This window comes from Nyctereutes procyonoides, unplaced genomic scaffold, assembly GCF_905146905.1.
Source record: "Nyctereutes procyonoides isolate TBG_1078 unplaced genomic scaffold, NYPRO_anot_genome, whole genome shotgun sequence".
Lineage (NCBI taxonomy): Eukaryota > Metazoa > Chordata > Mammalia > Carnivora > Canidae > Nyctereutes > Nyctereutes procyonoides.
In genome coordinates this window covers 35864418-35879598 of record NW_026575043.1, presented here as the reverse complement: position 1 = coordinate 35879598, position 15181 = coordinate 35864418, and the positions used below count along the sequence as shown (strand labels likewise).

The following is a 15181-nucleotide window of genomic DNA, read 5'->3' as shown; positions in this document are numbered from 1 at the left end:
TGAATTCAGGGGATTCCTGGGTGGCTCAGCGGTTCAGTGCCTGCCTTTGGCCCGGAGTGTGATCCTGGAGTCCCGGGATTGAGTCCCGCATTGGGCTCTCTGCATGGAGCCTGCTTCTCCCTGCTGTCTCTGCCTCTCTCTCTCTCTCTCTCTCTCTCTCTCTCTCTCTCTATCACGAATAAATAAAATCTTAAAAAAAAAAAAGATGAATTCAAGTCATTCAGAGAAAAGACAGATTCATATGAAGGTCTGAGACTGGAAAAGGCAAGATGACTCAAGAGGCTTGACAAATCTTCAAGCAAAAGTGCACCCCTATAACAGAATGATGCTGAGAAGAACTGTGGATGGAATTTAAAGAAACCAATGTAGAGGATCCTTGGATGGCTCAGCGGTTTAGTGCCTGCCTTCAGCCCAGGGCATGGTCCTGGAGTCCTAGGATCAAGTCCCACATCAGGATCCCTGCATGGAGCCTGCTTCTCTCTCTGCCTATGTCTCTGCATCTCTCTCTCTTTCTCATGAATAAATAAATAAAATCTTTAAAAAATAAAAATAAACCAATGTAAATTCAGAGTTCAAATTCAAAAGGATATTATTAAAAATGATGGTAAAAGAGGGACCTGACAAAAGAAAACTGTGAGAGTGGACCAGCTCTAGAACACAGGAAGACCACAGCCAAGAATGACAGGAGCTTACAAAATATGCCCACAAAAGTTTGTTTCAGTTCTGCTCGGAGCAAGAAGCTGTCCTGGGTCAGCTGCTCCAGGCTGATGGCGCCATACTGACAAATCAAAAGAGCATGAGGGAAAGCAGAAGGAGCCAACTAGCTCATTCCTTCTCCTGGCAGGGGGGTAGCAGGCTTCCCAGCCAGGGTAAGCAGTGAGGGAGAAAGACAGCAATGCTTCTCAAAATGAGGTCCGTTTCTGAGCCCAGAGGTGGATCTCAGTATATTGATGGAACCCAAAAGAGCATGGGTGTGCTGCCCAGCTCTTCAAAAGGGGAAAGCCCAGGGATCCATGGGTGCCAGGGTGTGATCCTGGAGTCCCAGGATGGAGTCCCCACATCGGGCTCCCTGCATGGAGCCTGCTTCTCCCTCTGCCTGTGTCTCTGTCTCTGTGTCTCTCATAAATAAATAAATAAAATCGTTTAAAAAGGGGGGGGAGCCCACTGCCTAGGCTCCAGCCTAGAGAGCCTGATGACCATGCCAGGCAAGAGTGTGGCAAGTTCCAGAAACAGATTGCTGCCCAATAACAGGAGAACAGCCATGACCCCAACAGGAGTGGATTGCTCCACATCCTGCACGGAAGCCTTACCTCATCCCTGAGAGAACAGGAGGAGACAGCTATATACAGTGAGCTCTGTTACACAACTCCAGTGTATACATCCGAGGTTGGGCAAAGTATTTAATAAAATCTTTTTTTCTTCTTTGAAAAAAAGAAAGGCAACCGTTCAAAATCTCCCAGACAAGCCTCACACAGGGCCTAAGAACCCTTCAGGAGCCAGTGATTAAGTAGCCTGTGGCCATGGTCCTCTTTAAGAAATCCAGATAGAGGGATCCCTGGGTGACGCAGCGGTTTAGCGCCTGCCTTTGGCCAGGGGCACGATCCTGGAGACCCGGGATCAAATCCCACGTCGGGCTCCCTGCATGGAGCCTGCTTCTCCCTCTGCCTGTGTCTCTGCCTCTCTCTCTCTCTCGCTCTGTGACTATCATGAATAAATAAATAAAATCTTAAAAAAAAAAAAAAAAGAAATCCAGATAGATATCCAGAGGAAAAATCAGTTATGGAAGCTAGGGCTGCTTCAGATGTCAAATCAACACTATGGACAAGTCTCAAGGTAGGGGGTGCTTATATAATTTAAAAAAGCATATTTGATAGCACCCTATAATTTTACATTTGTTGAATGGAAAAAAAGCACACTGTACCCCTATAAAGGAAACACAGAAAGTAAAGCTGAGCACCATCTTCTTGGCTGCTGAGAGATTAGAAGAGCAAAGAAGCACTACTCTAGGAACATGGAGGTCAGAGCAAGGGAGACCCAGCAGGCAATAGCAGAGGGCAGTCAGTTCACAAAAGAGACGAAGAGAGGAGGTCAGACAGGCCTTGAAGGATGGGGAAAAGCCAAACCAGTGCAGAGAAGAGAGAAGAGAACAGGTGTGCTCGCATGTAAGAAACGTATGCAGAGCCATGGAAGGAAGAAATCACCTTTTTGGGAAGCAGCTGGGAGCCAAATTTGGCTGGAGTGTTAACTAATGTTGGAGGACTCTCAGAGAGTACACCCGAAGGCCCCAGGGAGTTATTCAACACTCATATAGAGAGACGTGGGGCAGAGAGGGAGGGTTGAGGGAGAAAGCCTATCTCATGCCTAGGCCTCATTCTAGACCTGCAGAATCAGAATCTCTAGAGTAAGGCTTAGGCACCTGTGCCAGGGGATCCCCCCCCCCAGTGACAGTGAGGGGCACCCCTGCTTAAGAACCACTATGCTCATCCAATCCAGTCTTTTAGAAAGGAAGATACTGAGGCCCTGATTAATTCAGTGTCATTTCCATGACTAGAAATAAGCTCCTTAAAAGAGCTAACACCTCCCACTGTGCCAGGCACACAGAAGCAAGTAAGGAATCCTTTTTACTGCAACAAGTCTGTGGTAACAGAAACCTGGAAATCTTTCTGAACTTTTTAAAAAAAATGAATGCTTACTATGACTCATTGTTTTATTTTACTGTTCTCTGCTCTGAAGATTCCTATAGACAAACAATCACTATATTGCAATCCCCAATCATTCTCTTCAACACTACTTTTATATATTATACAGAGAAACAATGTTCTGATTTGACAAGTGGTTGCTTCAACAGCTGTCAAACTGTCAGTGGACTAGGAAGAGCAGAGGCCTCTTGAGCCAAACAGGCATGGGCTTAAACCCAGGCCCCACCCTTCATACTACCCGAAGCTCCAAGTCTACTGTCTTACCTGAAAAATAGGAAACCAACTTCACAGGGCTCTATTGAGAATTACGAGAAACTTTATACAGTGCTTAACACTTAGCACCCCTCGTAAATATTCAATAAATGTTAGTTTCATTCCCTTCCGTAATTGTATCACCATAGTTCTTAAAATCCAAGACAGTGTCAAGGCACCAACATATATTCCCTACTCTACATTAACAGGGACTAGCCACGATATGGCGTTCACAGCCTATGAACAGAACTCACAAGGCCTTAAATTAGAAATGAATATAGGGGTGCTTGGGTGGCTCAGTCAGTTAAGCATCTGCCTTCAGCTTAGGTCATGGTCTCAGAGTCCTGGGATTGAGCTCCAGCACCAGGCTCCCTGCTCAGCAGGGAGTCTGCTTCTCCCTCTCCCACTTGTGTGCTAGCTCACTCTATCCTCAAATAAATAAATAATCTTAAAAAAAAAAAAAAAAAAAAGCTTGTCATGTTTAAAAAAAAGAAATGAGGGCGATCCCTGGGTGGTGCAGCGGCTTGGTGCCTGCCTTTGGCCCAGGGCACGATCCTGGAGACCCGGGATCGAATCCCACATCGGGCTCCCGGTGCATGGAGCCTGCTTCTCCCTCTGCCTATGTCTCTGCCTCTCTCTCTTTCTCTCTCTGTGACTATCATAAATAAATAAAAATTAAAAAAAAAAAGAAATGAATGTTTATAGTTTTTGGCACAAAGCTTTTCCAGAAATGACCTGATCAACTATATCTCAATGAAAGAAACAAAGAAAGAAAGACAAACATAAGGCAGAGGAGTTGCTAAGAATACATCACCACCACACTCCCCTTTGGAGGGCAAGGATTAGTGTCATCACCTTCAAAATCCCATAAAAAAAAAAAAAAACAGAAATGGAAAAACAAAACAAAAAACACACAAAAATGGACAGATGCTAGGGAAGAGGTGGTCCTCTAGGAAAGAGCCAGTTATTTCTGGAGGCAATCTCCAGAAATGAAGATGCTAGGGAAGGCACGTACCTTTGATGCATGAGATATGCACCCAAAGTAGCCCTGTGAAAAGCAAGAGCAAGACCCTGAGAGAAGCGTGAGAGGTGGTTGGTTACAACAACACTCTGCAGTTTTTACAATCAATAGCACATAGAATAGGATTGAAGCTCAAGACACCCTTGGAGACAGGCAGGTCAGGCATATTGGCTTCACCTTACAACTGGTAAAACTGAAATTCAGAAAGGCCCAAGTCACCTTCTACAAGGTATGGCCAGAGACAGAAGGAAAATCTCTCTCAGCCACACAAACCAGCAGGTAAGCATGGTGAAGACTTCCCCTAGAAACAGGCGGCACAGGGGCTCCTATTTCCTGAGCAGGACCTTGGGAAAGCTTAGCTTGCTGTGGAATAGCACTTCCCCAGATTCATACTGACAAAAGAGCATATACAGCATTTGCCCTAGCCGTTCACAGCCGGTCATTAAGTGTTTATGTTGTGCAAGGAATGTTTCTAGGCTCTTCTTTGTCCATGCAAAATGAAACCTAGCAGATGAAGCTAGATGTCTATGGGAAAGTTACACAAACCTGCCTTAAATCTAAATACAGTATGACTCTCAAGTACCAACCAGCTACACAATTGGTAGGCCATCAATCATTTGAAAAAGCTACTTCCTACTTTTTTGTGTGACGGGAGCCAAGTAACTAATTTTGACAGAAATGCGCGGGTTTGTTTGTTGTTGTTTTTTTTTTAAGATTTTATTTATTCATGAGAGACACAGAGACATAGGCAGAAGGAGAAGCAGGCTCCATGCAGGAAGCCCAATGTGGGACTCCATCCCGGGACTCCAGGATCACACCCTGAGCCAAAGGCAGACGCTCAACCTCTAAGCCACCCAGGCATCCCAGAAATGTGCTTTTCCATGCTTGCACAAACAACCAGTAGCAATGACACCAAATCATGACTTTAATATGATTCAAAATGCTATACAACGAAACATAAGGTTTCAGAGCACCCCAAACATGGTTCCCTTATTTCAATTAATACTTAGCAAAGGGGCAGGATCCACAATAACACATCACCCCTTCCATGGGTCAGCAGTATACCATCTTACACTTAGTTATTATCACAACTAATACACTTAACTACTATTATAACTCTACAAAGTAGTTTCATTACCCCATTACAGAATCAGGACACTGAGGCTCAAGATGACAACACAAAGTCCGTAGCAGAAGTTAAAATCTGAACACCAGTCCCTGTTATTCGACCACAGCACATTGCTCCAGGGTGGTGAGCACTTGTCAAGAGGTCATCTAAGAGGATACGGCTGAAGAGGATTCAGAACAGCCTTATAGAAAGGCATTGCCCACACACCTTTGGGCAGGTGTGGCCCGGGCCCCAGCCAAGTGGGCTCTCACGCCAGCTCCACACACAGTCAGCTTCTGGATGTGGGCCTTGCCCCTGGAATAGGTTTCTGTCCCCATCAGAAGAGGGTTGTGTCTGGCATTCTTGACCTACATCACATACTCCAGGGTCCAGCGCCCCAGCATGAGTGACTGGAATGTGATTCCCGTGTATAAAACACGTGGCAGGTCTCCTTCTGTAAGCTTAGCTTTCCTGTGCTGAGTTTTCTTAACAAGAGGTACACTGGTGTGAAGGAGATATTTTACAAACCATGTCAAAAAGGACTCAGGCTGTTCAACTTCTGAGCTGTACCCACTCTCCATTCCTGTGATAGAATCAGGCAGCGCTCCTTCTCAGAAAGCCAGCACCACCATGAGCACTGGATTGGACATTACTGACTGCTTTGCTTGCACACGTGCCTGCTGGGCCAGGGGCTGTCAAAACAGTATTTCACTCCTCTGTTTATGCTGGTAAAGAACTGGGGGAAAAAATCTGACAAGATCATGAAGTACAGAAAACTATAATCAACACAGACCTGGAAATGTTAAAAACTGAACAAAACCCAAACCACCACCTAACCTGAAATGAATTCTCCTCCTCTCCACCGCGTCCTTCCTTAAAAAGCCAAAAGCGGCCTGTGAAGAGCAGGAGAGAGACCCTGAGAGCAGGGGGGCCAGGGCAGTGAGTGTGGCTGGCTCTACTGTAAGCCTGTGGGTGGTGCCCCCCAAGCCTCAGCCTCCCATCTGTCAGGGGGTGGCTCCTCGCAGCTCCGGAATTCTAAAGAGACTGTGGCAAAGGCCAAGAGGAAAAACGGAACCGCCACCCGAAGTAACCTTTCTTAACTTTGTGCTTCTGGGCTGAAAAAGAAGACAAAAAGCAATAGTATTATTTCTGGGGTTGTAACTACTTCCAGAGTTTCCTTCAGGGCAGCTCAGTGGGCTGAGCATACAACTCTCAGTTTCCACTCAGGTCATGATCTCAGGGTTGTGGGATCGGCCCAGTGTTGGGCTCCATACTCAGGGCCGAGTCTGCTTGGGATTCTCTCCCTTTCTCTCCCTCTCTTGCGCATTTATGTGTGTTCTCTCTCAAATAAAAAAATTAAAAGCTCTTAAAAAAAAAAAGTTCCCTTCAAATTCCCACCTCCTATTCCCAGCTCAGCATCTTTCAGTGCCTTCTACAGCACCCAGGCCTCATCTTTGGACACAGTGACAGTCACTGCACTGCACATCCATGCAGGACTGAAAGAGGTAATACAGGGTGAGAGTCTGAAGACAAATTTTGAATTCAAGAGCTTTTTTTAAAACAGATTTTATTTATTTATTCATGAGAGACACAGAGAGAGAGGCAGAGACACAGGCAGAGGGAGAAGCAGGCTCCCTGAGGGGAGCCTGACGTGGGACTTGATCCTGGACCCTGGGATCACACCCTGAGTCAAAGGCAGACAATCAACCGCTGAGCCACCCAGGTGTCCCTTCAAGAGCTTTTCAATATTGATGGGAAAAAGTATATATTTTTGAACAAAGACACATTCACACAACTGTCTTAAGACATTTTTTGCTAACCCTAAAAAACAGGTTATTTCAAGAGGCAGAAGAGTGGGGAGGAAAAGAGAATGGGCTCTACCTATAGTGAGGTCATGTCCAGGAATGCTGCCCCTACCTGACCCAACCCACCTTTCAGCACCAGGCCCTCCCCTCCTGCTAGGCTGCTCTCCTCACTGCCCTGGGCCATGTCTTGTTGACTCCAGATGACAATAATAATCTACACATATCTCACACTTGAGAATGTGCTAAACACTCTCCAGAACATGTGATATATGTTAACTTATTTCACCTTCACATACAGATGAAGTATACTAATGCATAGAGTATAACTTGCCCAAGTTCTTCCAACTAAGATGTGGCAGGCCCAGGACATGCAAGTTCCAAAACCCCAGCTCTTAACCAGTATACTGTATTCTCCCTCTAAAAGCTTTGTCCTAAATGAAAGACCCTTTCCTCCTCCCTTTTTATTGGGATGATTAGGTTTATCTATGCCCTTAAGAACAGACAGAGCAAGGCTGGCTAGAGAAAGCCTGGAGGTAAAAGCTCTCACATGTGAGCAGCTTGCTGCTTCTCCTGGATCCTGAAGCTAAGGATATGTCTGACCCCCTCAACTGAAAGGCCCAGGCATTTCTTTGCCACCTGTCCTTAAACCAATCAGCGTCACTCTCCGAGACACCCCTTCATGGAGAGACTAGACTTCCAGTAGACGGCCAGAGAACTTAGCCCTGCCAGGGTAGAGGGAGGAAGGGAAGGCTCATAGTTCTGGAGGGCGAGGTGCACCGGATATACCAACCTAGGGTAAAACCAGCCCACTTACCCAGTGCTTCTAGAAAATTCCTCAGGGTTGACCTAACTAAAACCTAAGAAAGGGACAGCACAAAGTCAGAAGCAGGTGGCCATACTGGGAGGTAGGTGAACTGTCATCAGGGTTCCTCAGGTTATCTCTTGTAGCCACTGCCCATACCCACTTTGAGGGATGAAAGCTACTCAACCTCACTGCCTGCCGGGCCCCTCCTCTCTTCGAAAACCCAAATCCTTGCTTATTCTTCAAGAGCCAGACCAAGTTCCACCTTCTCAATGTCAGAGGATCTTTCCCTCCCCTATACTCCATTATTCAGCTGGCATACATCCAGCATACAGTGGACAGACCAGGATTTCTTTGTTCTAGACGTATGTCATCTTTCTCCCTCACTGAGCTCCTTGAGTGCAGAGCCAAGAGGAGGTGCCCTGTGAGACGAGTTTTTTTTTTCTTCTTAGAGATTTTATTTATTTATGAGAGACAGAGAGAGAGAGAGAGACAGAGACAGAGACAGAGATATAGGCAAAGGGAGAAAAGGGAGAAGCAGGCTCCATGCAGGGGGCCAGTTTGGGACTCGATACTGGGACTCCAGGATCACGCCCTGAGCTGAAGGCGTCGCTCAATTGCTGAGCCACCCAGGCATCCCTGAGCCGAATCTTAAAGGACAAAAAATTACCCTGATGCAGAGAAGAGGCAGGGATGCCCACTAAGAGACCCAGGAGTGCAAAGCATGTTTAGGGGGGAATCCTATGGGCAAGCAGGGAAAGAGAATGATGAGATCAGACCTTGAAGGAACATGCTAAGGAATGTGGGTTTTTAAATACACAGCCCTAAACACACACACACACACACACACACACACACACACACACACACAGTCCTGACCTCCTGAATTTGGTTCCAATCTCTGAGAACAGGGCCTGAGCCCTGAGCATATGCACTTCTCTCTGATGAACTACCGATTAGGAATCATGTGGGACTGAGGATAGACTAGTGAGGAATAAGAGGAAGCCACTGAGGAATCCGATGCAGGTGTCCTACCACAATGGATGGCCTGAACTAAGGGAACGGTAGTGGGTATGGAGAACTTGCTGAGACCAGAGATAAAGGCCTCCTTCACCAGTACCTGGCAAGTGGCTAGATGTGGAACGATGGGGGCAAGGAGGGCTTCCCCAGGTTCTTCCTTGGGTCACTGAGTAGACTAATGGATCATTAAGGAAGGTAAGACAGGAGAGGCATGGGGCACAGGAAGTGCATGGACAGCTACAGGTTTATGTGACATTCAAAGGGAAACTCTTAAGGTAGTTAGATACAAAGTCTGGGCTCCTGAGAGATATCCTGGGGTTCTCTAAATTTAATCCCTTAGTATTACAGGAAAGAAAACAGAAAAGTCTTGAACATTTAGTGATACTTTTCAATGGAATCAGAATACGTCCAAGTGACTTGGTACAATACAATGCTAATTTGACAAATTCTTGATAGAGTTGTAACAAAATCAGAATAGGTCCAAACACCCTGAAACAAACGTTTTTGTTTTAGTATAGACCTTAAGAAAGGTCGCAAATGTTGCAACAACTGAGTACACTCTTTTCCAGGGCCTGTCCCAATTTTCTTTTAATGGAAAAACATTTACAATGAATGTCATTAAGAGAGGCTGAAATACAACTTACTGGGATTTTACATTTAGGATTAAAAAAAAATACAATGCTTTTCTGAATTCCCCAAAATTCAGTGGAGTCAGGACACTTATATTGGCATAATATCATCTGGAAAACTCCCCTCACCTTCTGACATACACAACACATCTACCAGACATGCTCACTGCTCTATTGTGTTAATCACCCAACTTCAGAGAACATTAACTGGTACTCAAAAGCAAACCAGTTTATTGCAAACCAAGGAAACCAAGGAAAGAACTGTTATTTAGTGACTCCTTTTACTTATTCATGTGTAATTATGGACTGTGAGAAAGTACAATATGGAGTTTTGTCTGAACGTTATTTATTTATTTTTTAAAGATTTATTTATTTTAGGGCACCCCAGGTGGCTCAGCGGTTTAGCGCCACCTTCAGCCCAGGGCGTCATCCTGGAGTCCTGGGATTGAGGCTCACATGAGGCTCCCTGCATGGAGCCTGCTTTTCCCTTTGCCTGTGTGTCTCTGCCTCTCTCTGTGTGTGTCTCTCATGAATAAATAAATAATTTAAAAAAATTCCTTATTTTAGAAAAAAAGCACAAGTGTGACTGGGGGAGGGGAAGGGGGAGAGCATCCCAAGCAAACTCCCTGCTAAGGGCAGAGCTGCCACAGGGGCTGGGTCCCATGACCCAATGAGATCACGACCTGAGCCGAAATCACTATTTGGATGGCGACTGAGCAACCCAGGCACCTCGACTGAACATTTTTTTTTAAGATTTTATTCATTTATTAATGAGAGAAACAGAGAGAGAGAGAGGCAGAGACACAGGCAGAGGGAGAAGCAGAGGGAGAAACAGGCTCCATGCAAGGAGTCCGACGTGGGACTTGATCCCAGGACTCCAGGATCACGCCCTGAGCCAAACCGCTGAGCTGCCCAGGGATCCCCTCCGACTGAACATTATTAACACAGCATTAAAAGGCTACTACAAATCTCAATTCCTTATCTCAACAGTTATACCATAACAACTAATAAAATGTCACCCCACCTCCTTAAATTCACAATTTTCCCCATTTGGAAAAGGCATTCTGGGAAGATACTCAGCTGGAGGGTCCTCAGGGGAGACGTAGAGGTATACAATAAGAGGCTGAAAAGAAATGATCAGACTGCAGTCAATTTCCTTAGCCACACCTACAGGTTTCACTTTTGTAGCTATTTCCCTTCCTGATAGAAGCAATGGTTACATTTGCAGTGTTGCCATCAATGCTGAATTTGCTGCCTGCAAATTAAAATGTATTTAGCGTTTTATTAACATTGTAATTCCTAAAAGGGGTTCTGAAAAAGGCTAATCCTTTTGGCAAATGTTTTTTAAATTAAAGACTTTATCATACTCACTTTGCCTAAAATAACTTCTCAGCCCAGTATATGCAAATCACTCTACTTCTAATAATGTATCTTGTGCTATCTGCAAACAGTCCGTTGTTACAAAGAAATCTTTGACTGTGAGTGTCTTGGATAATAGTTTTTGAGGAAATGGAAAGTTCTTTAAGAGATGTAATTCATTTGATTATTCAACATGTTTCTTTAAGATTTTATGTAAGAGGGATCCCTGGGTGGCGCAGCGGTTTAGCGCCTGCCTTTGGCCCAGGGCGCGATCCTGGAGACCCGGGATCGAATCCCACGTCGGGCTCCCGGTGCATGGAGCTTGCTTCTCCCTCTGCCTATGTCTCTGCCTCTCTCTCTCTCTCTCTCTCTGTGTGACTATCATAAATAAATAAAAATTAAAAAAAAAAAAGATTTTATGTAAGAGAGAGCGTACAAGCAGAGGAGGGGCTTCGTACAAGCAGGGGAGGGGCAGAAGAAGTGGACACTCAGGGCTGGATCCCAGGACTCCAGAGCCCAAGGCAGATGCCAATCAAGTGAGCCACCCAAGTGCCCCTCAACATGTTTCTTTCATCATCCACAACACCTTGTATTATTTTCACTCCATGTATTGATCGACATGCATCAATAATTTCGGTATGTTATTTTTTTTTTGGTATGTTATTTTTTTAAGATTTTTTTTTTTTATTCATTCATGAGAGAGAGAGAGAGAGAGACAGAGACAGAGACAGGCAGAGGGAGAAGCAGGTCCCATGCCAGGAGCCCAACACGGACTTGACCGGGACTCCAGGATCACGTCCCTGGGGCCAAAGGCAGGAGCTAAGCCGCTGAGCCACCCAGGGATCCTCCGGTATGTTGTTTTTTTTTTTTTTTAAGATGTTATTTATTTATTCATGAGAGAAACACACAGAGAGAGAGAGAGAGAGAGGCAGAGACACAGGCAGAGGGAGAAGCAGGCTCCACGCAGGGAGCCTGATGTGGGACTCAATCCAGGGTCTCCAGGATCATGCCCTGGGCTGCAGGCGGCGCTAAACCGCTGCGCCACTGGGGCTGCCCCAGTATGTTATTTTTTAAAACTAACCAGCTTAAACTCTGATTTCTCAGAGCCAAGGATTTGCATCATGTAATCAGGATTCCTCTACTGAATTGAAAGAATTTCCAAAAAAGAAAGAAAGAATTTCCAACCACAACTCAAGAAACTACATACATAGTCTTCCAAGCATCCTTAGGTAAAAAAAGGGGGCATTGATCTTGGCATTTGAAGCTAGGGAGATTTAACATCTTATCTCTCCCCACGCTGGTCTGCTTGCTACCCCATCTTAGGTAATATCCAACCTATCTAAGCCTCACAATTCTCTCTCATTTGTAAAATAACGATGGCAATATGCTAACTCTAAGTTTTATTGAAAAGAATTAATGCAAATGACCTAGCACTTAAAAATACTGTTAATGTTACATTTTTCTAAGGTCCAATTTTTGGAAACACAAAAACAATTTAAAAACCAGGGATGCCTGGGTGGCTGAGTGGTTTAGTGCCTGCCTTCAGCATGATCCTGGAGTCCCAGATAGAGTCCCCCATGGGGCTCCCCACAGGGAGCCTGCTTCTCCCTCTGGCTATGTCTCTGCCTCTCTCCTGTGTGTCTCTCATGAATAAATTAAAAAAGAATTAATAATTTAAAAACCACAGTAACTCCCCTCTCAGACCCCTGGAAGTCTGGGAACCCCAAACTAGGTCACCTAGGGTAGACTAGGGGATACCATACAAGAATAAATTAGGTCAAAATTCCTGTCCTTAAGGAACTCAAAACCCAGTAGGAAAGGCAAGTCTAACACAAATCTGATTGAGACAAAATCTCAAATAGAAACATAAAATGCTGTGGTCACACAAAGGAGGAAACAACTTATTCTGAAGGAGGATGAGGGTGAAGGCCTCACAGAGTAGCTGGTTTTAGAATTGAGGAAAGGGGAAGGCAGCCTTTCTCTGGAAGATCAAACAGCATGTGGAAAGGAAGACCACATAGCAACTGAGTAAGAGCAGGGAGCTCTGGGGTCAAATAGAAGAGAGATCACATCCCACTCTCCCTAGTTAGGAAAAACTAGGGCAACCCAACAAATCTCTCAGCATTCCGTTTTCCCACCTACAAAATGGGAATAATGTCTACTTTTCAGGGAAGATTAAACATGATCATGAATGTGAAGTACTGGGTTGCTCAAAGTAACAGCTTTTTTAAAAAGCAGCTACTATGATTTACAAGGGTAGTGGGAAAACAAGGGGAAGGAGGTGAGGCTAAACAGATTACTTTCAATCAGCCTAAGAAAGGTCTTGCATGCCAAATAAGTTAGGATTAACTGCTGAGGACAATAAGATCACAGAGGTCTCAACAGGAGTCAAAGGATTAAATAGTTGCTTTAGCAAAAGAACTTTGGTGTCCAGAAAGGGGAATCAGAGAAAAGGAAAACTTGCAAAGGCATCTGAGAGATCAGAGTATGGATTCCGGTAATTTCAGTAAGACTAGGAAGGAAAACACACTCAAGAAGTCTCTCTAAAGTAAAATCTACAAGTCTTGATGGGTGACTGCATTTGGGGAGTACGGAAATAAGTAAATAACAGTCCTCTCATCTAGATGTCTGGTGGGTGAATGGTGGTGTCACCGGCAGAAAAAAGGCGAAGAGATGTCTGGAATCTGTTGACTGTTCTTTTGTGCTCACTTCCAATCCAGTTTTATGAAGTTAAATGTCGTCCCCAGCCCTTAGCGAACAAAAGAAAGGAAACGTTCGCAAGGAGGGAGGGAGGGCCCAGAGGCCGTGACTCCCAAGTTCAATGTCTGGTTCCACCAAGCACCGCTCTCTGCCCGAGGAACCTCAGCTCTTTATCTCCTCTCAGGAAATCAGCTCCTGGGCCTTTTTATTTCCGGCCCGGTGCAACCCGGCAGCACTCTCCGGGCGCGGACTCACAAATCTTGGGCCAGGTCTGCTCCGGCGACCGCCGGCAAACATACTCGGGAAAGAACCGAGCCAGTTTAGCATCTGTATTCCTCACCAAAGGAGCCACTTAGAAAGAAGGCACCCCCGCTGCATGCAAAATACAAAGTACCAAGTTATTTTTGAAAACTTTGGCCGGTTTGGGTTCGAACGACTGAAGCCAACCCCCACCCCACCCCCCAATAATGGCACTTTTGCTTCAGCAGGGGAAGGAGATCCGGAGGATTTTAAGTGGTACGTCGAAAAGGGGGCCGGGAAGGAGAACAGCGCCGCAAACGCGGCCGACCCCACGCCTTCCTGGAGTTGGAACTTGCCCGCTGTGTGACTCTGCAGTCACAAGGCGACAGTTTGCTGGGACCCAGAGCAATTCCAAACGACCCACCAACAAACTGACCTAACTTTTGTTGCCTGGCCTGCTCCTTCCTTCCCCAGCCCGAGCCTCCCAACCTCCCGGCCTCCGGGCCTCTAAGCCCGGCGCGCTGCGGCCCAGGGCGGGGCGGCTCGGCGGCGCGGGCTCCCGGCCGGGGCTCCGGCGCTCGGGCCTTCGCCGCGGGCGCCCGGTTTGGGACCTCCCGGTCGGGCCCGCACATCGACGCCGCCCCCGGTCCCGGAGGCGGCCGCCGCGAGGGAGACCTGGCCCCGTTCCGGGCAGAGGGCGGCGCGGACGCCCTGGGCCGGGCGGAGGGGCCAGCGGCAGCTCCCAGCGCGGCCTGGCGCTCCCGCCCAGGCTGCGGCCTAGGCGGCCCCGTTACCTCCCTCAGCCCGCGTGCGGTCAGGGGGGCGGTGGGGCCACACAGGGCCGGGAGACCGAGCGGCGGCGCCCCGAGGAGTCCCGGCCCGCCGCGGGGGCCCCGGGCCCGGGACGCCGCCCCCCCTGCCCGGCCGGCGCCGGAGAATGGCTTTTACCTTCATCAGCCTCCTGCTGGCCGCCATCTTGGATCTGGTGCTGCTGCTTTCCCAGAATGCTTCGCGGCCGGCCGGGCGGCTGGAGCCCCCGCACTTCCTGGAGCGGGGGAGGGGCGGGCGGGGCGCTCGCCGCCGCGCGAAGCGCCTACTATGTGCCCGCTCCGTGCCGGGCGGATTCGGATGCACGGGCCCGGCAGACGGCCTGCCTCTACGGGACGTGCACCTCGACGGCGATTACAGAGTGCCCGGCACTTAGTAGGTGCACAACAAATATTGGTTGCATAAGATCATTGAATAACCAAGATTATTTCGGACGCTGAGAAGTGCTGTAAAGAAAAGAAAAGTGGGTGATGGGGAAGTGACTGCGGGGACCTACTTTTCATTGGCAAGTCAGGGAAGCCTCACTGAGGACATTTTATAACAGCTAACACTGGAACCTCAGAGGCCAGCTCCCCCCTCCAGTGTCCTATTTTCCTTAATCTTTTTTTTTTCTTTAATCTTTGAAACCACTCTAAGAGATGGCTACCATCAATAGCCCATCTCACAGCGAACAGAAGCACAGCGAAGGCCAATGATTTGCCCAAGTTCACGCAGCCAG

At 47.1% G+C, this 15181-nt stretch overlaps 1 protein-coding gene across 2 annotated transcripts in view; it reads right to left on the bottom strand.

The window, feature by feature from the left end:
• The window catches only part of UBE2L3 (ubiquitin conjugating enzyme E2 L3), a 61697-nt gene extending 47074 nt beyond the window's left edge, over positions 1-14623 (bottom strand). The window contains exon 1 of one of the 2 annotated variants that reach the window (XM_055322800.1): positions 14584-14623. In XM_055322800.1, coding sequence (XP_055178775.1) covers positions 14584-14610 — 27 coding nt within the window. In that variant the 5' untranslated portion in view covers positions 14611-14623. The remainder of the gene's footprint in view (positions 1-14583) is intronic. The other variant, XM_055322802.1, reaches the window with a different exon arrangement.
• Between the last annotated feature and the right edge of the window lie 558 nt (positions 14624-15181).